A 26,409-nucleotide genomic window follows, 5' to 3' on the forward strand; every position below is an offset into this window, starting at 1 on the left:
CTTCTGCCCCGCAAAACTGAACAGGGAATGGAAACCTGGCGGTCATTTTTAAAACCCATTCACTTGAATGTGTTTGCAAAGGTGACCACCTGTGTGCGTCTTCTGCCTGTCTGCGGGGAAACCGTTTTTTTTTTTTAACCGAACACAAAGTCCTGTATGTCCGACTTTGGGTCCGGCTAAAAAAAAACGGTTTCCCCGCAGAAAGGCAGAAGACGCACACAGGTAGTCACCTTTGCAAACTCATTCAAGTGAATGGGTTTGAAAACTAACCACCGGGTTTCCATCCCCTGTCTAGTTTCTCGGGGCAGAAGACAGAAATCAGCCAGATTACAGAAACTGGACAACGAGTACAGGTGTGAACCCGTCCTAAGGTAATAGTCATTCAATTGTAATGGTAACAAGGATATTACTAAACATCTGCAGTGTCTTGGCTTCTGTTTTGGTAATGTGTATGCCATTTATTTCGGCACCTTATATATTGTATATGTAGCCACTGTACGTACCTTTTGGCAATGTTTACTAGAAAAATAGAATTATTCTTTTTCTGCAAATAGATTTTACTTAATATGTTAAAGTGTTAAATCTCTCTGTTGTGAAGAAGATAAAATTTGTAAGAATACCAATGATGAAATGAAGACGGTAGAATAAAAGATTTGTCTTACCTGATATCTATGAGTTATAGAACTTTTGGTAAACAGCAATTTTTATGCTTTATTTCTTACAAAATAGATGTAGAAGAGTGTTCTATCATTTTGAGCAATGCCGCTGATACCTTTATGACTAAAATGCTTTGGCATCTTACATGTCTTTCTGAGAAAATAACTATTCAAACATGAACAAAGATGTAGAGAGCTATATTAATAATTGCAATAAAAGGATGTTTTATGGGGTATCACAGAAAGAGAAAAGCGCGGCGCCCTTAATCACAACAACACTGACAGCATTTAGGCTATGTGCACTTCTCCACAAGTCTTGTTTGTCACATCCTGCGCCAACTCCTGCCCAGTTAGGTGCTTGGCACAGATCAGATTTCTGATTTACAGCCTGATCTAATCTACAGTGTGAAGGAACCAATAATATATTTTGTTTCTGAATCACAAATTGGGCAGTCTCTTATTCCTAGTGACAGGATTGCTGACTTTTCTATATCTAAGGTGCTCCATTTATTGCTTGGTGTAAAATTTAAATACTGACAACTCTCTAAGGTCTGCCCTGCTGCAAGTAAAATTTATGTAATATTGTAGATTATAAATGTAGCCATCATAGTCTAATGTTTTATAGTCACACAGAGCTGGCCTGGGTAGGATTCAATGGTAATAAATGACTTCAACGTGTTGTCTCGGAGAGATTTAAAGGCCATTGTGTCCCATTCCACTTGATATTTTGCATGTCATATTATAATTTCCTTTAGAGAATTTCCTCCTAAATTGAGAGTGAAGGACAATACTTCATATTAAAGTTAAGAAATAAAGACTTACTGAGAAAAAGTGCAGTGCTCGATTATGCATTAAAATGAATCCTGACCACACGGTAATGCCTTTTTATCCAAATTTAAGATCTGCACCACTTTTTTTTTTTACTGAATTCTGTACACATAGGAATAAACTAGAAAGTAGATTGTAGAAGTGGAAAATAAGCAAAGTCACCCCAATTATGTATGATCCAAGTAAGAACACCTAGGCCTGGGTCACATCTGTGTTCGGTATTCCATTCGGGGAGTCTGCTTGGGGATCCCCCGAATAGAATACTAAATGCATTGACAAGCCGTGCGCTTTTGAAAGCGAACGGACCCCATAGACTATAATGGGGTCCGTGTGTTTTCTGTGCTGTATCTGCATGGAACATGCAAAGAGAAAAGTACTTCATGAACTACTTTCCTCTCCGCATGACCGTGCAGAAAACACACGGACCCCATTATAGTCTATGGTGTCTGTGTGCTTTCATAAGCTCACGGCTTGTCAATCCATTCGGTATTCCATTCAGGGAGTCCGCATGTGGAATACCGAATGCAGATGTGAACCAGGCTTATACAGTAAAATTTTACAATAGGCTAATACAATATTTGGGAATGAACTCATGATAAATCTCTATTGGCAAGTGTTTGTGTGGCTTCCTGGTCAACTTCAAATGGGGGGGGGGAATCATTTTTGAGAAAAAGGGCACAGTCTTTTGTTGCTTTGATGGCCTAGGTCAATCCTGATTATTCCCGATTTATATCTAGGTCCATTTATGAAATAACTGAAAAGTGCATTCAGTTTTCAGAGGATTAGTTTGAATATTATGCCAAAATATTATTTTACTGTATTCATTTTGTGATACAGTCAGGAATACTAATGATAAATTGATTTACAAAGTCTGACGTTCGGAGCGATATGCATTTTAGAAAATCAATGGAAAATAGAAAGATCTAATCAGCCTCATTTATATATTGATACACGGTCATATAAGCATACTTTGTGTGGATGTAATGATTTCCCTTAGCAGCATGGTCTCTCAATCACCAGAAGAGAAGTTTATTTTCTTTGTATTTATGTGCACTTTAGTTTCTAGGTTATTAGTACAGACTATAGGATTTTGCACACTTAAGGAATCAATATGCAAGTCATTCACAAACAGTTCTTAATTTGATGGGCTTGAAAGCATTCTGTTCACCAGCAAGTAAGTTCAGGGCCAGCAGGATGTTTTTGGGCACCCCCTCCCCCACACACACCTTACAGGGAGGCTGTGTAAACATTCCCAGCAGCCTGAAGAGGAAGTGAGTAAGTTGTTCAGGCAATGCAAAACCATATCATGCCGGTTTATATACTATTATCAATGTGCACATTGTATTGTCTCACCATTTCCCTGTGGATTGTCTGTTGATACCTTTAGCATAAGGTATCAAGTATTTATATATTTAAGAAGCTTTTGCGTCCCTTTAAATATACTTCAGTGAATACTTTAAGATATCTTTTGCAACACTGTAAAATAAAAGGTGTGATATTATTTGGTTAAAAGTGTTTTCTACCCCCAATCGTTTTTCATACTGATGACATATCCACAGGGTAGGAGTCCTCAGCAGGTCTTAGCCAATACCTGTGACAGTTCCAAACAGGACAACATGTGAGATACTTCTTTCATCCGTGGGTCAGAAGGGGTATTATCTCTTATGATGGAAAGGTTTCCTCTGTGAGGCCACCATGAGGTGTACAGTGACTGAGTAGACCATGCATGTCTTGCTAAGAGTTCTGGGAATGAAACATGCAAATAATGTCTTCTTGGTGGAAATGGAGAATATAGTAGTGGTGCTGTTTAAAGGAAAACACATCACAGTTTGTCAGCCATTGGGTATGAAATATAAAAAAACAAAAAACTTCAGAGTCTTCAGTAGTTGATACCTTTTTTAATGGCTAGCTAATAATTACAAGCAATAACAATAATTACAGTGTCTGGACCTTTTCCTAATCACCATGTGTTCACTCTTCCTGCATCCGTTGTACTGAGGAAGGTCTAAATTGACCGAAACATCTACTTGTATAACTCTGGATGCTTAAAATAAATATATGAAAAATTCCCATTGAGTGCCAGAAATATTCTTTCTTCATTGAGATGTAATGTCATTAGGCCTCAACTTACACACCACATACTTATTTTCCTATAAGTTTGTGAGGAAATCCATAGAAACATGAGGCTAAAACATGTCAAATCCAGGACTACATTGAAGCAAGGAAGCAGTAGGAAACACTGAGCCATGGAGTGGCCAATGGCAACTTAGTAGTTAGCATGGTTGTCTATGTAGCAAACATGAAATTACTTGAAGAGGACCATGCACCAGCTCCAAAAAGTCCAACTCTTTTACTCGTGTTGCTGTTATACTCATTCTGGAACCACTGGAATTTTTCTGTAGCCCCCACCATGCAAGATCAATAAATGCTGTTAGTTTTGATACCTGATATGCTATTCAAGCTCTGTAATGTCAGGAGGGCGGTGTTAGGCAGGAGCAGATAAGGGCTGTGAGCTCTGATACTGGCTGCCTCTGATTGGAGCTCTAAATCACACCCCCTGCCTGACACCGCCCTTCTGACATTACAGAAGCTCTTTAGGTCCCAAAACTACCTGTACTTGTTGCTCAGAAATGGTGGAAGCGAGAGAGAAAATTCCAACTGTGCTGGAATCAGTGGAGCGCTATCTATTAACAGAGTCTAAGAGCCTGAGTTGGTGGAGGTGGTGAAAGATTCTTTTTAACCTTATACAGTACATACAATGTAGTTATTTCTAAAGACTACAAGTACAATAATAAACCTGTGCTTGTAAGTAATGATGAGTGACTTACAAGCATCAGCAAAGTATTTTATTACTTTATACCTAGCAAAATATATTTTAGAAAAATGAGTGGTATCTCGGTGAGAAATATAAACGTTTCCTTTCAAATATCATTTTAATGCAATTATATGGATCGTGTGTGGATGTATTTTTGATGCATTGTTCTAAATGTAAAGATTATATGTTTCTCACTTGGAGAATATAAAAATTACCACAGGAGGGAAACTTTGTATTTATATAGAGTAAAAGATTTTTTCCATTTATTGCTTAAAATAAAGAGCATTGATTTTATTCATGCTGGTGGTCATCACAGGTTACATTTTGCCAAATTGTTTCTCCCTATAAAACATTTACTCATGCTGATTTTTCATTTTATTTAGTTTGTGACATATATGTGTACGACTGATTAACTTTAGACTATTCACCAAGTGCTGGGGTTAACAATAACTTAAAGGGGTTGTCTTGTTAGTTTAAAAAAGGGCGCAGAGGCAGAATCAGTGTTCCCTCTAAGGTGTTAAAACAATATACTACTGAATATTAACCCATACAATAACAACTCTACTCATTGCAGGGTTTCCGTTTCAATTTTAAAGTGCACGGTTTAGAGGGAACAGTGGACAGAGCATGGTAGAAACAAAAACAAAAACAAAAAAATTTAGTAAATGTGCCCTAACACTGGCAAGAACCAAAAGTGATGATGTCATCATGCGACCACCACAGTCAATCACTGATCTCAGTGGCGATGTGTAACAAGCAGACAGGACCTCATCTACCAGGAGGTAAATGAGCCTTTGGCTTTAGATGGCTGTACTGCAGATAAAGAGGTCCTCTTCTCCGCAGAAGAGGACATGTGCAAAATTTCATCTCTTCTTCCTTAAAGGGGTATTCCCACCAACAAAACCATTCATACATTTGTAGATAATTAAAAGTGAAACATTTTTGCAAATATAAATAATTAAAAATTTTGCAGAGATTTAAAGATTTTCACTAAATATCTTGTAGTGACAGACTTGTTGTTTAGATTGGTTGCCATTGGATATGACCGTGAATGCAGAACCTTTCTAACCTCAGAAAACACTGGAAAACACGCTGTGGATATCTTAAATGTCATTAAGTGTTTCTTACGCTGGGTTCACACCAGTCCGTTCTGGCCGAGTCTGACCGTGGGAGCCAGTGAGCGTTTTATGCTCTCCGCGGTGAAACCGTTTTTTGTAAAACCGGACACAGAGTACTGCATGTCCAACTCTGCGTATGGCACTTACGGCCGGATACCTTTCAAACCCATTCAAATGAATGGGTTTGAAAAGATGCTGGCAGGTTTCCGTCTCCTGCCCAGTTTTGTGCAGGAAACAGAAAGGCTAATCCATTCATACCTTCTATATGTAAATTGCATCAATAGTGTTTGAATTAGTCTGTTTTTATTCATATGCTAATTAGCTTCTCAGTGCACAGGAAGCTCTCCTCTCCCTGCTGTATACTATTTATGAGAGCAGGGTGGAGTCAGCAGCAGCAGCCTGTGCCATATATATAGGAGACAGTGCATGAAGAGACTTCCGTGGTGCACGGAGAAGGCTCATTAGCATATGAATAAAAATTGACTTATTCAAAATCTACGGAGGCAATTTACATACAAAAGGTATGTGTGGAATAGCCTTTCTAGAAAACCTAGACACAGTCAGCGAGGAACATGGCCAGTGCTTCCACCAGCAGGACATTTCAGTGATGACGTCACGCTATCAGGGTTGGTGGAGTGCAGCGATGTTGGCAGATTACTGTTGGACGCTTCAGCGTGATTTTTCAACTCATCAGTGTAAGCGGAAGTGCACAGCAAGAAATTTAAACCATGAACATGTTTAACAAATTTTTGCACATATTTTCCAGATATTAGACTTCAAACTATTTTTGTTTTTGTTTACCATACTATTATGTTATATATAATTTCAGTAGCTATAGCCATGTTCATGTTTTTAATTTAAAATTCACGTAGCAATAACTTTTACAATACAAGTTTTTGTGCAAAAATTACATTTCTTATGTTTTGAAGTAATTAATAGAGATGAGCGAACACTATTCGAAACAGCTGTTTCGAATAGCACGCTCCCATAGAAATGAATGGACATAGCCCGTACGTGGGGGGTTAAGCGACCGGCCACCAGCAAAGTCTGCGTGCCGGCCGCTTCCATTCATTTCTATGGGAGCATGCTATTCAGAACAGCTGTTCCGAATAGTGTTCGCTCATCTCTAGTAAATAATTGAAATATAAAATTTAAGATCGTGGATAGTTCAAGAATGGAGGGTTATACAGAAAAGCGGTTTGAATATTTGAAATCAGCATGTTCAAATTGACTAAGATCGATTATTGTATACCAAGATATCCGCAGAAAGTTTTTTGTTGTTGTTGTTTAGTGAAATCAGTCATGATGTTTTCATTGTGGCTGGGTTATCTTTTGATACATGTAGTGTCCCTGCCTGATACCCCAGCTACTATAATGACATCATGGCTGGGTTTTTGACGAGTCCCAGACCATAGAACGTGCCTGCATTTGTGGTCGTATCCATTGGCATCCGATCAAGATAACAGACTGTCACCACTAAGATGATTACAGAAAATCTTTAAAACCCTGCAGAATTTTTCATTACTTATATTTGCAAAAATCTTTAACTTTTAATTATCTATAAATATGGAAATGGTTGTGTCTCTTTAAAAACTCCCTCTTCCTCATAGTCCCTTTTCAAATTTATGTAGCAATGCCACAACAGAGCTTCCTCTCCTGTTATTGGACTAAGACTAGGATCACACCTGCATCTGCTCTCCACTGGGGCATACCATTCCCCATTCTGCTTGATAAATGCGGAGAGAAAAGCACTGCAAGCAGCATATTTCTCTCTCCATTTCCCCCCTTCTAGGGCAGAAACCGGTGGACTCCATAATAGTCTATGGGATCCACAGGTTTCCTTTTGGGGGTCCCCAAGTGATTTCCCCGATTGGAAACCCAAGCAAAGGAGTGAACCTAGCATCAGCAAGACAGTTTGGAGTAAAGGTAAGGGGGTAGAATATCTGCAATGCCTAGTTAGGAAGGTGATGTTTTTCCATGTGTTCAATGCCTCTATGGGCTAAATCTAAGTCTATGCATGTGCATATATAATGGATGTGTGTGTAATGCATGTATATGCAATGCTATCGGCTTTTGAAGTGTAGATATGGCACTGTGGTCTCTCCTTCTCAGGTCACAGTGGCTTTGGCATCAAAACTTATTGCCGGTCATAGGGTGGCAGAGTTATTAGGAAGATGCACCTGTGTGGTTGATGGTAGTCTGGGGAACCATTGATGTGAGGTGTGAAGACACAGTATATAGTGTGGAAGATTGACATGTATTGGGTGCACCACAGTGTACTTGCAAATCATCCAGTCACAACATCGAAGAACAGTTTCTTAAGCACAAAGTACCACAAGGTGATCCCCAACTCCAAGTACTCGTTCACAAAGAACTAAATTGTTCTTTTCTTTCAGCCACTATTAAGGAAATCTAACCCCACATCTGCGTTGCTATTTCTTTCGAGGGAGTCCACATGGGGACACCCCCCTCCCCCCCGAATGGAATAACAAATGCATTTGCAAGCGGTGTGCCAGTGAAAGCACAAGGACGCTGTAGACTATAATGGGGTCCATGTGCTTGCCATGAGATCACAGCAGGGAACATATGGAGAGGAAAGTACTTCATAATCTACTTTCCTCACCGCATGGGTCGTGCGGAGATCTCGCGGCAAGCACACGGACCCCATTATAGTCTATGGTGTTTGCGTGCTTTCATTGCACAGAGCTTGCAAATACATTCAGTAGTCCATTTGGGGGGGGGGGGGGGAGTCACCATGCAGACTCCCCATACGGATTACCAAACGCAGATGTGAATGAGGGGTAGGTCGCTTGTGTGGGTATATCTGCAGTAGATGTGTGTAAATACAGTATATATTTCTGTAAGTATTTGTAGTTTCCTGTTCTATCATAAGAGCAGAAGACCAACAAATATGACAGTGTTGGATCTTTCTCATGACAGATTATCACTATCCTTTATTTTGTTGGCAAAAATTATTGCTGCATGTTGCTTTATTTTTTTCTGCCTTAAAAAAAAAACAAAAAAAAAAAAACAGAAAACCAGTGGAAAAGACCTTCTGTTTGTATTTTATCATTGACGTCAGTCAGGGAGGAAAGAAATGGAAAGTGTTCCATTATTATCTGTTATTTGCAAGAACTTTAGTATCCACTGTTTTGATCCTCTTACAGTGCAAAATAATGCGTGTTCACCGCCAATGTGATTATAGTCTTTAGCCTAACTATAATATGTTGTTCTTTTTTTTTTTTTTTTTGGGTGTGGGTTAGTGAAAATCAAAATCCATTCCGTTTTGTTTTGTTTTTTATTTCTACAGCATTCATTGTTCAGCGTAATGGAAACAACAGTTATATTCTGTGGGTTGATATGAGTTGTTAAGAATATAGTGATATCAGCTATATATAGTTTATTTGACTTTTTTATCTACCACTATTATTGTTTTTAATAGTAATGTATGTGTATTTATATACAAAATACAGGGCTGGTTGGCTGTCTGTGGCTTCTACTTTGCCCATAGTCTAACTGATCTATGGGAAGCCTCTGAGTAGGTTTTGGGAAACTATAGAACAGGATGAACTGAATTAAAGGGGTTGTTTAGGATCATTAACATTAAATGCATTAAGGAGAAGAGGGCTAGAAAACTAAAATAAAACAAAAAACACTGAAACTTAATAGAGATGAGCAAACGGCGTTCGATCAAATTGGTATTTGATCGAATATCAGGCCGTTAGAGGTATTCGATTACAATCAAATACCACGAGGCAAACGCTGTGCGCTAAGCTCTGCTACTCCAGAGATGTAGCAGAGCTGAGTGTGTGCTGAGCTCTGCTACACCAGAGATGCATGTCTGGTGTAGCAGAGCTCAGCGCACACTCAGCTCTGCTACATCTCAGGTGTAGCAGAGCTCAGCACAAACTCAGTTCTGTTACATCTCGGGTGTAGTAGAGCTCAGCACACACTCAGCTTTGCTACATCTCAGGTGTAGCATAGCTGTGCGCTCAACACTGCTACATCTGAGATCGGACTTGTGGACCAATATTAGACTCTGCCTCCTCCAGAACTCAGCTCTACTACATCTCTGGTGTAGCAGAGCTCAGCACACACACAGCTCTGCTACATCTCTGGTGTAGCAGAGGTCAGTGCACACTCAGCTCTGCTACATCTCTGGTGTAGTAGAGCACAGCGCACACTCAACTTTGCTACATCTCGAGTGTAGCAGAGCTCAGCGCATGGCCAGCTCTGCTATACCTGTGCGCTCAACACTGCTACATCTGAGATCGGACCACAATGGAGACTGCTGTGGACCAATCTTAGACTCCGCCTCCTCTGGCAGAACCAGCATTGATTGGCCGTATGCGGTACTCTGTATGGCATTCGGCCAATCAAATCTGGTCAATGTATTCCTATGGGAAAAAGTCAGCTCTCACATATCGCAAGCTGACAGGATCCTGACGAGATAGTGGCCTAATACAGGTACTTGGGCATTTTAGATGCCCCCAGACATGCTTCCCCTGCTGTCCCAGTTGCATTCCAGGGTGTTAGTATTATTTCCTGGGGTGTCATAGTGGACTTGGTGACTCTCCTGAGTCAAAGTGTGGCTTACCCTAAAACGAAGCATTTTTTCCCCATAGACTATAATGGGGTTCGATATTCATTCAAATAGTAGAATATTGAGGGGCTATTCAAAACGAATATCGAATATCGAATATTTTACTGTTCGCTCATCTCTAATACTTACCAGATTCCTCCCTTCCATTCCTGAGCCACATGTCACAGGTTGCCAAAAGTGAATAACCTGTCAACATATTATCACCAGAGCAGCTCCTCTCTATATAGGCAATCTTCTCCGTATCCTCCCTTATGTGACATTATGGTGGCCTACTGGTATTTTGCACTAATGGGTTAGTGATCTTCTGACACAATAGGGGGCATGTCTGACAGATTATCATATATTACCTAATATACCACAGGAGAAGGATTTATGATACTTGACTCTAGATTTCTGTAGTCATTTCTTTCAAAATAGAATATATAGAATTATCCTTTTTTTCATATAAAACCTAATTTTTTTTATTTTTTTACTTGTTTTACAGAACATCTAAAAGAAAAACTAGAAGAATATATGTCATATTATCCAAAGGTCAGAATTGTGCGCACCAAGAAACGGGAAGGGCTTATTCGCACCAGGTTACTGGGAGCATCTATGGCTAAAGGAGAAGTTTTAACTTTTTTAGACTCTCATTGTGAAGTCAACGTGAACTGGCTCCCTCCTTTACTGAGTAAGTGGATTTAAGTAATGTATTAAAAAATACTAGTAAGAGCGTTATTAAACTTTTGAACAGCTTTTGATTTTCTGGCAGTATTTGTATCATTAATACATCTTGTAATATACTTTATTAACAAATATTGGTTCCTTTCAGTGAAACCCTGCATTCCTTTATTCTTTCCCTTGTTTCTCTATTGAAAGCTCTCCCCTGCTTCTCACTGTGTATGGTGTACGGGCTTGTTTGTAATGAAGTGAAAATGATTTTGGGTAAGGGTAAATTCACAGGCATTATAAAATGTAGAAACTTGCCTTTAGTGTCATATGAAAGAGATTCTCTTCTTTCATATGACACCAGGGTTATGGTTCTACCTATACTATTATCAGAGATGTTACTAGTTGAAAATACAGTCAAAAATAAGATATTTATATGGGATATGAATATCCCAATGTTAGTGTTATATGAGAGATGTGATTCTCCTCTTTTGATGACACCAAAAGTTAGTTTTTCGTTATTAAACCCCTGAGATATAACAGTTTGTATTGAGCCTCCTCACCCTCATTTGCTTTTCCTTACTCAGACAAGTCCATACACTATACACGGTGTACAGCAGGGTACAGCGCTCAATAGAGAAGCAAAGTAAAGAAAAAAATGCAGGATTTCACAGAAAGCAGACAGGTATTAATAAACTATATTACAAATTGTATTAATGATTAATGCACAAATACTGGTAGAAAATCAAAAGATGTTCGAAAGTTTAATTAGGATTTAAAGTGTTATAGAAAAGATATGATTAAAAACTATTATCATTTTAAAGGGAGTCTGTCAGCAGTTTTGACCCTAGAAAACTGCTGCTATCACTATATAGATCAGAAGGACAGTACACCTTACTTCTTCTTCCTTCCTCCAAAGGCAGTTCTTAATGTTGAAGTGTTCTCAGATCTTTGCAGTAAGCTGCTCCACAACCTCTTCCCTCTGCTCTTTAATGATGGCTGTAGTGATCTCCCAGTTGAAAGCTACGCTGTCACTTAGGCTAGAGGTGACGGATTGAAGAGCAGCTTACAGCTGAAAGATGATAACACTTAAGTGTTTGGGGCACTTGTGGGAGCAGCATGCCTAAGATTAGCAGTTTACTCTCTTAGTCATACTGCTGCTAAAACCATATACATAAATATGTTTATATAGGTTACCAACGGTCCTTTTAAAACTACTTACAGACACCCCTTTATAAAATCTCACTAACACCATGCTTACCAAAAGGATTAAAGGTCAAAACACTGGTTTAGGTTGAGGCCCCACGTTGCAGATTTTATTGTTGCAAATTTTACCATGTTTTTGTCGCTCAAAGCCAGGAGTGGATTGAGCAAAAGCTAGAAGTGTAAACTCGTTCTATATATTTCCCATTTATGCAACGTGGGGAGTCAGTCTTATGGTAGGTTCACACTAGCGTTTGGCAGTCCGTTCTGTGGTTTCCGTCTTCTGCATGCAGAAGACGGAAACCTGTCAGATCGGTTCGGCTGTAAGCGGTGGTGAGCATTTTATGCTGTCTGCCGCAAAACTGTTTTTTTAATCCGGACTCTGACTCTGTGTCCGATTTTTTTTAAAATGGTTTCACGGTGGACAGCATAAAACGCTCACCGCCGCTCACGGCCAGACATCTTTCAAACCCATTTAAATGAATGGGTATGAAAGAGTCCTGCAGGTTTCTGTCTCCTTCCTCTTTTTTGTGCAGGAAACGGAAACCTGCAGAACGGAGACCGGGTGCAGATGTGAACGAACCCTTAATGTGATTTTGCAACACCAACAGTAATACATAAAGACTACTATATCCCTATCAAGTGATCCCTGATTCTTTCATGACACCAATATCTCCAGCCCCGGGGCACATAACGGGAAAGAGCACTGTCAGCTTTCTAGTGGTATATAAAACCGCATACGCCTCAGAACATGAAAGGACCTCTTTAACATATTCCAGCAAGAATATCTTGCCTATAGTATAGACACATGACCCATGATTTAATTGTGTATTGTTTGTGTATCTCAATTCCGTTTTTGTCTGTTGTTTCATGTGTTGTACAGATGTGAACATAGCGTAAAAAAATATGAAGCTGGGAAAAACTATCATACATTCTGAATTCCCTGAGCCACTTTTTCCAATACACACAAATGAATGCTTCCATTTATATGACTGCTTCCATCTAACACATACAAATAGGTGGAATCTGTGCAGAATACTGTTCAAAATGTATCATTTATATAAAAATGTGAATAATAATCTGAGAACTGAAACTTCTATTTATTTCTTCAGATTGGATTCTAAGAATATGCATAAAATTAATGTTGCTATGAAATGTATTTATATTAGTTATTTTTCCTTATTTTTTTTTTAGTCAAACTAGCCTTTGCTGATAACATAGTCTAGACCAAGAGATAAAGCCTATAACAACTGGCTTCACAATAGATAATAGAATATTGACCACTGCGCTGAATTGTAAGTCACATTTTCTATGCACAAAGGGCAGGACGAAAAAAAATCTGTAGTCTGGAAAAAGACCTATTTGTTAGAGATAAAAAATGAAATGTGAACAAGAAGTATTCTTTTATGAAAGACATCAATCCATATTATTTAAATAAATATCATTTTATATGTTCAAGTGCTGGAATATAATAGTGGTTATAGAAATGCTGAGTGACAATAATTGTATTTGCGAGGAATCCAAAAGAGTCTTCAGAATGAAATCATTTACTGAATATTCAGAGCAGTAATGTGGAGTGAGAAACAGACTTTAGTTTAGAAGTTGAAATTCAGATAAACTTAAACATATTACTGCTTAATATTTGGATATATCTGATATTCGAGGATATAAAAATACAGTAACATGTATACAATAACATCAATCATTGGACAATAAATGTAATTATTAATCTCTTTGGACTGACACATTCTAGATATAACTCTCTTATTATAATTCATAGGATACATTCACAACACAAAAAACACAGGGTGTAAGGAAACTAATAAAATACACTAAATTAACCCTTACTAAAATGTAACTTTTATTGATTCATTAAAATCTAATCCCATCATCCCCCTTGTGATTAATTCAATACCCTTAGAAGAAACTTAGTCAGAGGGATATGCTATCGCCTATGAGATGCAAAGAGTACTCCTGAAGTGGGGCTAGACACTAGTTTAGTTGTCTATGATCCAGTACTGTCAGCCCTTTTTCACTCTGTTTCCTATGTTAGTGCTCATGGCTAACATAGCACTAATTGCAAAGTAAATATATACTGTTACTGCCTAGCTAACACAGACATGGGAGGGTTAATGTGCAGATCAGGTGTCCCCTTCTGTGGACTAGATACAGTGAGCCCGGTCAGTCCCATGCAACGCCTACATTCCATAGAGATCACCCCCATTATATGTTCCCCCTTAAGTCCAGATACATTCATAATTACGATATTTAATGCATTCTTCTTGACTGCCGTAGAAATAAAAACAATAAACAGGATTTGTCTAATAATGGACCAAAAACGATCCTGAGGTAGCCTATTGACTATAATGGAATCTGCTGGGTAGCTGCTTTCTTCCTCACATCACTAGCCAAAAAAGTCAGGTCTACAGAACTATTTTAAGACGGATTCTGCGCTGAACAGACTCCAACACGGATCGCAACCTTAGGCTGTGTTCACACGGAGAAATTTGCTGCGGAGTTGGTGGTGGATTTTGCCTCTAAATCCGAAGTAGATTCCTCCCGGAAGCCGCCTCCCATTGTTTTCAACATGAGACAGAAATTGCAGGAGGACACAGAAAAAAGAAGCGCCCTCCTTGATCTTGCCATGGACACCACGACTGATTCAGCCACAGAGTCCATGGCTCGAAGGTCCCTGCTGAATAGTCCCATTCATCTGGGTCTAATTAGTAGCAGGATGCCGCAACAAAATGTTGATGCATTGCATCGGCATCCCATTGTGGCTAGACCACAGCAAAAATGCTGGCAATGGAAAATGAAGAAAAATTCCTCTTCATTTTCCACCACGTGGAAATCCACTTAGTATGCCCAAAATATTCAAAGAAATGTTTTCAAAATATTACTTTACTTTAAATTTGAAAATTAAACATAGCTACAATAATTCTTCCAATCCTTTTTCAGAACATATGGAATGTTTACGCCATTCTATTACCTCCTTGACACTGTGCCAGCCATTGTTGCCTATATATATATTTAATATGCCATCTCAGATCGCTACAGACAGCCCACGATCCTATTGATTTTAAATAAACATTCTCTCTTTTATACTGTTTCTTGAACAAGGGAATGCCCATTAAAGGGATACTATCATTCCCAAATCTTCTAAACCATTTGCATGGTGTTGCAGAGACTGTTACAAGCATAATGAATATACTTTTTTTGTGTAAAATACAATCTTGCTGCTTTTAATCTGTATGCAAATAGATTTTTAGGGCATCCAGGGCATACTCCATCAGTCCCAGCTATGTCCAGTCACAGAACAAACCATTTGCAGTAATTTTTTTTATTTATTTGCTTACGCTGGGTTCACATCTGCGTTTGGGGTCTCCGTTCTATGGTTTCTGTCTTCTGCATGCCAGAAGATGGAAACCATAGACTGGGTCCGGCCGTGCGCGGCGGTGAGCGTTTTAGGCTCTCCGCCGCGAAACCGGATTTTTTTTATCCGGACACAGAGTACTGCATGTCCGACTCTGTGTCCGGATTATAAAACCCGGTTTCGCGGCGGAGAGCCTAAAACGCTCACCGCTGCGCACGTCCGAACATCTCTCTCACCCATTCAAATGAATGGGTGAGAGAGACTCCTGCAGGTTTCCGTATCCTGCCTGTGTTTTAGGCAGGAAACGGAAACCTAAGTACGGAGAGGGCGACGCAGATGTGAACGAGCCCTTACTTATATAGCGCCATAATATTCCACAGCGCTTTACAGACATTATCAGTCGCTGTCCCATTTGGATCAAAAAAGTATTTTATCAGTAGCAATATTGCACTTTGGCAGTGCTCACTACATCATTAACCACCCCTACAGCAGCATATAAGTGGATTAGAAGTGATATTGGTGGTCTTGGTCTCCCTTTAACATTTATGGTTTGGTGAACAACGTTTGGATGCTGTTCATTTTTCACAGATACAGCACATTGAAAATTAGGGCAATTTCTTTTAAAAGTTAGTCTGTAAAAAGTAGATCAAAACTAGGACTGTAAGGCTGGTTCACACAGGGTTTTTTGGGCCAGATTTTGACCCAGACTCTGAGACCGCCTCAGAATCCAGTCCAAAAAATGGCTAGCCGTGACTGGATGCCATGCAGTGCACTGGAATCCATTCACAACATTCCACTCCGGATTAGGCCCAAATGAATGGGCCTAGTCGGGAGGGAGGTGTCACGCCTCCGTGTCAGAATCCGTGGCAAAAGAGGGCGGGTCATATATTTTTTCCACAAGTAGCACAAAACCGCTAGCAGACAAAAAAAAGTGCCTGCAGGATTTTTTCTTTCCACATTTTTAAAGCAGAGTGGAACAGAATCCCCAAGCAGAAACCAAGTGCTAGTGTGAACCAAGCCTTAGTAAGACCACACGCTGTCTCTGCAGTGTGAATATACCCTAACGGTGTACAACAGGCCACAGTTGACTGAGATAAGTATATTTTCAACATCTACAAGAAGAAAGGATTTAGAAATAGATATTGAGATTAACCAATCTACAGCCTCCTGAGCTATAGAAGGACAGTATTCATACTTAACCTGAGGCACTACTTGTAGTTTCTGACTAAATGCAATTGAGTCCCCACCTAACCTATTGTCTTTTTTGCGGTAGATGAGCTTTGGAGCCATTTTAGGTTAAGGCCCCACATAGAAGGCTGTTTCGGGAAAATCTGTGGCAGAAACGCAACACAGTTTTTCTCACAGTGCTTTTCACAGAAAGTCCGCAGAGTTTTCCTCTGCAGAATTTCTGTTTCAATTATAAATATAGGGAAATCAGCAGCCTTTCCGTAATTGCTAAGCTGTGATTTCCAAAACCTCGCAGAGGATTTATGCCATGTGGATCCTTAAGGAGCATTTTATACTGTGTGGGGCCATGGTGGAGAATTATACTGTATGGGGTTCTGGGGAGTATATTATGTGGTATGGGCCCGTGGTAGAGCATTATACTTGTGGGGAGACTCTGAGGATTATAGTATACTGTGTGGGGCCAATGTAGCGGATTACACTGTGGGGCCTCATAGAGGCTTATTATACAGTATGGGACCACTGTGGAGCATTATATTGTGAGGGGCCACTTCAGATATCTATACTGGGGGCTCTCAGGAGAATTTTATACTCTTTGGGGCCACTGTGGAGCATTAGACTGTGTGGGGGCTTTGTGGAGCATATTATACCATGTGGAGCATTATACTGTTAGGGGCTGGAGAGGGGTTTATACTGTCTGGGGAGCACAGAAAGTACACTTTGTGGAAACCACAGGACAGGAAACTGTAAGATACATTAGGGATGAGGGGAGGCAAGAAATCTTGACAGTTTGGAGTCCCAAAATTTGTGATGGTAGCCTTTTGTGCTATGCCTTTGTCACAGCTCCATCACTAAATTAATTAATGAGTGTTGAGTGCTCCATGGCCGTGTCATTCCCCATACAGAACTATGGAGCTATGGGGGCATGCACAATACTGTATAATGATATAGGGAATATACCCAGTAATGTGCAGTGCTGGTTGGCGGGTGATCAGTACATATGCAGATTTCAGTGAAGGAGCCATGGTGTAGGCTATTACCAGGAATTAGTTGAGTGAGTCCCTGCAACAAGTTCCTCTGGTGGGCCCTAGAAACTTCAGTCTATTTTCTTTTCTTAACACTGTAACAAATTCTTTTTCTTAAAGCAGTTGGATGAAAATACATTGTAAATGAATGGTATTTACTTTTTAAAACTCTGATGCTGTAGATGGCTACAAATACATGTATCTGAAGCAGGGAACAATCCTAAATAACAAGGGATATTTTCTGTGGGGAAGAATTGAATCTAACAGTATGTGGCATAGGCAGGTGCATTCTGATGCATAACATGTTTGCTGGAAATGAACACTCAAACATGAACCCGGTCCGATAATTCCTCAGCACAGCTTCCTTCAAGTGCTGTTTCTAGAGTCTTTAGACAGTGGTGCTCATCTCTCCAAGTGACAGATTGAGGACAGCTTGCAGAGGCTGAATGACAGAAATATAGATGGCTTGGCTTTTGCAGATCTCACTGGGATGCAATTCCCCTAAAAAAAAAGTCTAATTGTCTCTAATCACTGTCCAGCTCTATGGAGCCCATATTAGATAGCAGCGAAACGCTGCTGTAGAAAGTAAAATGCTTTGAGGGAGCCACAGTAGGTAAAAGGGAAAAACTAAAATATGTCTTTCACCCCTGAGAGATGTGCCTGAGTCAGATTTCTTGAATAAGATGGATGAGTGGATTAAACACGTCTCCCTGTATTTTGTGCTTTTCATTTTACAGATCAGATTGCTCTGAACCACAAAACAATTGTGTGTCCCATGATAGATGTCATTGACCACAATCACTTTGGATATGAAGCTCAAGCAGGAGATGCCATGAGAGGAGCGTTTGACTGGGAAATGTACTACAAACGAATCCCAATCCCCCTGGAGCTACAAAGAACAGATCCCAGTGAGCCATTTGAGTAAGTAAGACATCGCTAAAAAAGTACAATATATCCAGGGTAAAAAGACAAAAAGCTACATTTACTGTACACTATGGCTGATATGTCATTTCTATACATGTAGTATTGCAGAGCTGACCCTGTTAATACATGAGAGATAATGCGGCGTATGACTACAACTCATTGGACTACAATACACCTAGCTCCATTACATTACCTGTATACAGCATATCACATAGGTCATCTAATACATCTTACTAAATATTCCTTCATATTTGGTATAGAATTATGTCGTAGGTTATTGTATGGCAGTGCATGTCAATACTTTATATAATGTATGCTGAACCCTTTCTATGTATATATTTGTAAATGTTCATGTCAGTTTTAGGTATTCTTACATTTTATTATAAGGTGGATGTTAATCTATGTGCTGGATTCAATACATGAGTTTTTGATTTTTGTTCCCCAATACATATAAAATGAAAAATTGAGAATCTTCAGATATGAAAATTTTGTGGTCTTCATTATAAATGTTTTTAATGTAAACCACATCTATTCAGAACTATGCAGATCCATATCTATAGGTTGGAAACTATCCTTGTTTAGTTTAATCCAGTGGTCATATTCTCTTTCATCTGTTCTCTACTTTTTGTCAACCTACCAAATGTTCAGTATGTTAGGAAGAACAGGACAGATGGAAGACAGCATGATGTTCTAATAGGGCATCAAAGAGTAAGTCCTGGAGACTCCCTTTATCTGCTGCTTATGTGCAAACTACAGTCATCAATGGGAAACCCTTCAAGAATAATCAATCTATAACTGATCGCTTGTGTTAGATAATATGTATGGATAGTGCTAACACCACTTGGGTGTGGTATTAAGGTGTCGAAGCCACTCACATACAGTAGGTCTTTAAACTGCACGAGGCTTCTGAACCACAGTACCATCAGGGCTATATAGAATACTTGTAGAATTCACATCATAACCATGTGTCAACTGAAATAAATTCCATGTATCCACAATGTCCATTTATCTACCCTGAATGTTTATTATGGTATTTCCCATCCCAAAAGTTATGTAGCTTTTAAACTGCAGTAGAGATCCCTGCTCTTTGTGGAGCTGCCATAAGTATGTAATGTAAGGCCTGGTTCACATCTGCATTCGGTATTTCATTAGAGGAGTCCACTTTGGGACTTGCTGAATGGAATACCGAATGTATTAAAAAGCGGTGAGCAATGAAAGCCCATGGACTATAATGGGTTCCACGTGTTTTCCACCTGGTGTCCGCACGAATCATGCGGAGAGAAAAGTACTTCAAGCACTACTATGTTCCATGCGGACACCATGAGGAAAACACATGGACCCCATTATAGTCTATGGGGTCCATGTGCTTTCATTGCTCACCACTTTTTAATGCATTTGGTATTCTGTTCATGGGGTCCCCAAGTGGACCGCTGAAGAGCTATCAGTGCAGTTAATGTAGCTCTTCAGTGCCAGAATGGTGTTTCTGACAGTTTTTCAGGAATGCCTCTCCTCACTGTAGTGTCCATTGCACTGTACTGTAAGAGGAAGCGTTCCTTACAGCCCAGCGATGTCGCTGAGGGGTGAGGAACGCCCCCCTCAGTACTACTCTATGGACGAGTACTATCAGGAGTAGGGGAGGCAATCCTCACCACGCAGTGTCATTGCTGGTCGTTAAGGAACGTCCCCTCTATCAATACTACACTATAAGGATGCTCGGTGTCTGTCCCTTTTTTTGACTTCTGACACTGAAGAGCTACGGTAACGGTACCGATAGCTCTTCAGTGGGGGCACAGAACGGGAAAGCCGATAGTGCGCTGAATTCAGTGCACCATCGGCTTTCTAGCTGTATATTACACTACAGTTGCCCAAGGACGTGAAAGGTCCTCTTTAATTCTGCTGTGGTGTATATGGCTTGTTTTTAATCAACTTTATATAATCTAAAACTTCCCTATTTTAGTAGGCATGCTACTCTATTTAACATTAACATAAGATACATCAAAGCAATAGTCAAGCAAAATTAAGTTTAGTATATGAGGTAGTCTTTCTGGCAACTTTCTAAATGACACACTGTTAATGAATTACTCCAGATGATGCAGTTTATGTTATTGTGCCATGTTGGAGATTTGGAGTAAGAAGCACATCAAGACGACTTTCACAAAATCCATTAATCCTCATCCTGACCTTGTTTATTTCAATTACCCAGCACTTTACTGCAAATGGCAAATCTCTGTAAAGCAAGCTGCTTTTTATTTTACTTCGCTGTGGTAAGAATATGAGCAAACTTCTTACTCATTTACTTACAGAGGAAGAATGTAGCTTTATACTCTATCATTGCATGAATAATTTATGAGCATAGTCACCAAATTATATACAATTTATAGATAGATAGATAGATAGATAGATAGATAGATAGATAGATAGATTTATAAAGATGCACTAACTATAGATGGTGGTGGAGGATCGGTGGTGCATCCGATAAGCTGTAAATTCTCTATCTATGCTGTAATTCCTTTGTAAATATCGCTGCCTAATTGGGAAACTTTTGAGTGTTGGTTTATGCGTATATCTCTAAGACAATCCCTCACCTAAGAGATAATTAACCTAGAGATAAGTAACATAATTGATGAGGTTGGATAAAAACTCAAGTATGTCATATCCAATCAATGATTCTAAAGCAAGGTGAAAAAACAATATGCCAATTGCCCTACTGCCATACCTGGCTCCAAATACAGCAATAAGAATAAATCCCAGAATCAACATCCTATCCCAAAATTCTAGCTTGTGATATTTTTATGTTTAGGAAAGTCTTCAAGTCCACTCAACCATCAGAGCATCCTATGGAGGTGAGTTCCATAGTCTCATTGCTCTTAATGTAAATGAGCCTTCCTCTAGTCATCTAGGATGACTTTTTTCCCTCTACACATAGATTTCCCCCAGTCATGGTTATAGTCTGTCAGGGGTGGTCTCAATGGGACTACTTAAGTATATTGGATGATAGTCAAATTTAAAGATAGAGACTCGAGTCAATAATGCGTTCAACACAGAGACACATTGAACCTGGGTAGAAGCATACCTTTATTGCATACATCACACCTTTTATACCCATTAAAGATGGCTTACATATATGAACAAGCAATTTTAATATCCAATGACAATTTCCCAAAAAGGTAAATTCCCATCACACCACATGAAGTAATGTTAGCTGAAATCATTGTGTTACGTGACAAGCCAAAGTCCCAATGACTAACTACTATTAATTTTATTTGAACTGTATTAATAGAAGTTTATGACTTTATTATGATCTGGTTTATTATGGGGTGCAGCATTCTGTCTGTACATATTCTGATTAATATGGAAGATGGGTCAGGCTGACCTGGAGAGATGCATTCTACAAGCTTAAGTATTATTGAAAGAATGTATACACATATAGGAAATATATACAGTATGAATGTATTAATTTCCCTATCAAGTCCTAGGAGTAAAGAGATTATTTGAAACATGTCTACACTATCTATTCATATATTTGTTCATTGCAGTGGGTCATCCGGTCATCTTTCCTCCAATCTTAAAAGGGTTGTCCAGAAAAAAAAAAATTAAATCAGCCAGGGGAGGTGAAAAAAATAAAATCATACTCGCCTCTCCCCTGTGCCCCAGTACCTCTCACTGTGGTCTTCTCCGTATTTGCCTTGCAGCAGAAGTCTCCAACTATGTGACCACTGAGGCCAATCAGCTGCCTCAGCGAAGGGCAAGTGACATCACTACCTGTGATGTCTCGGGGTCTCTTCCTGAGGCTGCTGATTGGCTTCAATAGTCATGTGATGCTGAGGCAAATCAGCAGCTTCAGTGCAGTGGAAGGGATCTGGAACATCACAGCCAGTGAACAGTTTCATTTTGAGAAGACCGTGCTGGGAGGGCACTGGTGCACAGAGGACAGGTGAGTATGATTTATTTTTTCACCTCCCCAGCTTATTTTAGAAATATTTTTCCCCAGACAACCTCTTTAATAACCCCAAGTTTGATAACCTGCTTGTGTACTCGAATCCATCAATCTCATTAATGACCTTGGTCAACCTCCTCTGCACCCGCTCTAGTTTAACCATATCTTTTCTATATACATGTGTCCAAAATTGTGCACAGTATTATGTATGTGGTCTGAATAGTGATGTGTATTGAAACTAATTAATTAAATTACTCCTTCCCCTATCTAGTTTGTAACAGTATAGGATAGCTTGATTTCTGGATAAGTTTTTAAGACACAGACAACAGAGTTTGCAATGTTTTATATTCATAGCTCCCGTCCCACATTTAGCGGGAAAGTCCCGCTTTTATATTCCCGTCCTGCGGTCCCACGCAGGTCCCTGCATGTTCCGCTATGTCCCTTTAGTGTTTTACTTAAAAAAAACTTTCCTCCGATCGACCCCGCTCTTATAACAGCGATAAAAGCAGTGGGTGATTGGGGGAATGCTACATTTTGGGAAGTCAGGACACTCTTGATACAATAATGTTGCTCTGGAAGATATTTAGGAGACAACCTGGCTGCATTGAGGGCTCTCTGAATTAGAAATGAGTGAACCAGTTCATAATGAACAGAGGTCTGCACAAATTCTTCAAAAAGATTGGATTTTGGAAAGTCCAACTTTTGTTCAATTCATGTGAACAAGCTAAAATGATGACTGACACGTGAAATTGTCGAGAGAACAGAGAACAAAAATGCACATACTCTTGAGGATCAGACAGCTTTCTCGTAATGTCTTGCAAGCAGTCCTTATGACAGCGGACAATTATAAGTGGTCTGAAGTCACTGATAACTCACAAGCATTATGAAAAGCCCTGACAAAAAGAGATGGCGTCCATTTTGTGAAGAGAGACTAGACAGGAGCATCTCAGTCAGATATAGGAAATAATACACAGATAATAGAGTGTGGGGATTCTGTGAGAGTATAGTGCTAGGAGCAGAGAAGAATGCTTGGATTTAATTGACAAGAGAGAGATAGGAGACTGTTACTAAGTTACTGTCACAGTGTTCAACCAGCCACAATTGGCAGCTCCGTCTATGGATGTCAGTGTAGTAATGGGCTCCACTGTTACTCTACCGCAGCTGCTGCATCTATCAATCACAGTTATCAAATCATTTACATTCAGTCTGTATTGTGTCCAAGACCAACAATAAGCAATTTAGTCATTCCATACAGCACTCTTTAAGTACATATCTGGCATAAATTGATTATTTTTTATTCTTGCCTAACAGCAAAACTTAGTGAAGCTATATGCAAACACTACTTATTCCATTGTGATTTACTTTCCAAAAAGTAAACTTTAGTTCAATTTTCTCCTTACAGCAAAAAAAGTCAGTGAATGTACAAACTGTACACTATCTCCAAGTTCATTTTTCATAAACGTGACACAGTAAAATTTGAATAGTTTTTTCCTTGCCAGGCACCAAAACCAGAAGGGATAATATTTGGTGTGTTTAGAAAAGACTTTGTTTCTTCCTACAACATCATATATGAATAATCTCTCACAGGGTGGCGCCACAGGACGGAAACGTCCATCCCGTGATTTGACTGTAAAAAGTATGGTGCGGACATGCTGCAATTTCCAAAACTGCACTGGCAGCATGTCAATTATACCTACGGAAACGCTGGCGCTTTCCCCATAGGTATAATTGTAACAGAAAGTCCATGGAGGAAAAGTGCAAACTTTCTGTTTAAAGCGCTGCGGGAAGAACCACGCTTTTTTGCTGCGGGTCATCCCGTGGGGCCTTAGCCACAAGCATCTGCCCCAAATTTTTGGACTATTTTTTATTTAAAATAATGTAAAAAATGTAAAACAGTACAGCATGTTTTTAAATAGGTTGTCTGTTACCACTGGCTACCATTTGTTTGCCCCTAGCCATATCTGTAGCTATCACTTTTCGAGTTGGGGTGCATTCACACGATGTAACGTGGAGCGCAATCTGTCACGCATACACGTGTTGGCAGATGACACGCTCAAAATGCTCCCATTCATTTCAATGGGAGTTAGGAGCGTATACAGCGCGGCCACAAAATCACGGGCGCAAAATAACGCAGCGTATACGCTCGTAACTCCTATTGAAATCAATGGGATCTTTTTGAGTGTGCAATCTGCTGTGTATACATGCCAGATTGTGCTCCATTTTACATCGTGTGAACGCACCCTAAGAATTGCGTTAGACAAAGTCCTTGGAGCCCTGAGAATGTCATATACAGGTATAACTTTCGGCACAGTCAATTTAGAATAAATTTAATTTTTGGTCTGAACTGTCTGAAAGGAAGAAGAAAGGTTTGCCCATCTATACTATTATATTATTATGATATTAGGCTACTATGGCAGGTCTGGCTTAGACATAGGCTATTATATGGTTATATTTACTTTTAGAATATAATACATTTAATTGTAGCTTTGTTACAAAGTCATTTAGAAAGCATCATTAATCTTATAAATAGCATCAGTCACCAGCCTAGTAGCATTTGTTAATTCTTTTTCTAGGAATAAATAACATTAATTTTTCACTTGCTACAAATCAGTAAAAGCAAATAAAATTTTACAGCTGATTACATCTTCCCAAACAAAAGCCATTATTCAACGTTCTTTGGGTCTGCTACCTAACACAGAACAGAAGCAATCGGAACAATAAGGTGCCTAAGGTTGAAGTAGCCACACAGATAGCGTTAATGTTAAGCAAGTAAACTAGATACTTAAACCCTTGCATAGTGGAGCACAAGATTGTAATGACAAGAACAGAGAACACGGGTCACCTGCTGCCTAAGGTATGCCACTAGACTATGTCAATACTCTATCGATTCTCACTCTCCTTACTTAGGGGAAGACAAACAGGGAAAGGAAAAGACTTTATGTGCATTCATTTGGAGGCTTAAGTAGAGCACAATGCTAGATAGAATCTGAACTAAACAATATCCTCATTGGAAAAAAGGAAAGCAGGAAAACAATCATTACGGCAATTCAGAAAATGGGCCTGTTGTGATACTGCAGGTACAAATGATTTTTTTACCCAGGAAAATAAACCATATGGGTAAAAGACTCGATGTCAAGCATTGCTTACCAAAGTGTTAATCTTCATGTATATGAAATACACATGTTAATCATGAGAAACTTGACAGTGAATCACTTTATAAATGTGTTCTCCAATACAATCTATTTTTTTTCTTTTTTATATATATTTCCTTGTTTTCAGATGTTCACGCTATAAATAGTAGCTACAGTTCACATAGGAGACGTGTTATGTAATTTATTTTTCATGTTTAACTACAAAGATTATTAACGCAGAGAAGCTAATGTGTTAAAAAATACTGTGAATGTGACTCGAGTTGATTTCCTTTAAGATGCTGACATATATCTGTGAAATTTCATTACAATCTTCATTAACAAGTGGCTTATGCAAATAAATGACTTGCAGCTGGAAGTAATGTAGGTTAAAATAGAAGCTTCTAGATTATCTTTCATACTAGGGATGTTTATGGAGATCAAGTTTTTAACTAATCTTTCCTCTTTAGAGAAGCAAGGTAATAATTCTGTATTTATAGCGAATGGTTTTCGGTTAAACAAATGATCCCTGGCTGACACGTCCATAATAAGTCATACCAAATGATGTATGAGTGAAGCAATTAATGAGATAACATTATTTGGGACTATTTAAAGGGATATTTCCATGTGGACATTTGCGACTATAGCTACCTGTGGTGCCCACAGCTATTTTAAGGGTCCATTCACACGGAGGAAAATGGTGAGGAATTTGGTGTGGAATTTCAGTGCTGAAAAAAAGACTCCCATTGACTTCAATGCTAGAAGGAAAAGGAACCCATTGAAGTCAACGGGAGGCTTTTTTTCAGTGCTGAAATTCCACACCCAACTCCTCACCATTTTCCTCCATGTGAATGGACCCTTAGAATGAGATTCTCTCACTGCTGCAGAGAAGGGAAAGATGACCACAGCTATCTTTGAACTCCCATACAAGTAAATGGAGAGACCCCCTCATGTATAAGGCCGTTC

At 39.3% G+C, this 26,409-nt stretch overlaps 1 protein-coding gene across 1 annotated transcript in view; it reads left to right on the top strand.

The window, feature by feature from the left end:
• GALNTL6 (polypeptide N-acetylgalactosaminyltransferase like 6) overlaps positions 1-26,409 on the top strand; it is a 1,127,066-nt gene that overhangs the window by 908,996 nt on the left and 191,661 nt on the right. Inside the window, exons 5-6 of the mRNA XM_075258272.1 lie at positions 10,505-10,690; positions 18,192-18,375. Coding sequence (XP_075114373.1) covers positions 10,505-10,690; positions 18,192-18,375 — 370 coding nt within the window. The remainder of the gene's footprint in view (positions 1-10,504; positions 10,691-18,191; positions 18,376-26,409) is intronic.

This window comes from Leptodactylus fuscus, chromosome 1 (genome assembly GCF_031893055.1).
Source record: "Leptodactylus fuscus isolate aLepFus1 chromosome 1, aLepFus1.hap2, whole genome shotgun sequence".
NCBI lineage: Eukaryota > Metazoa > Chordata > Amphibia > Anura > Leptodactylidae > Leptodactylus > Leptodactylus fuscus.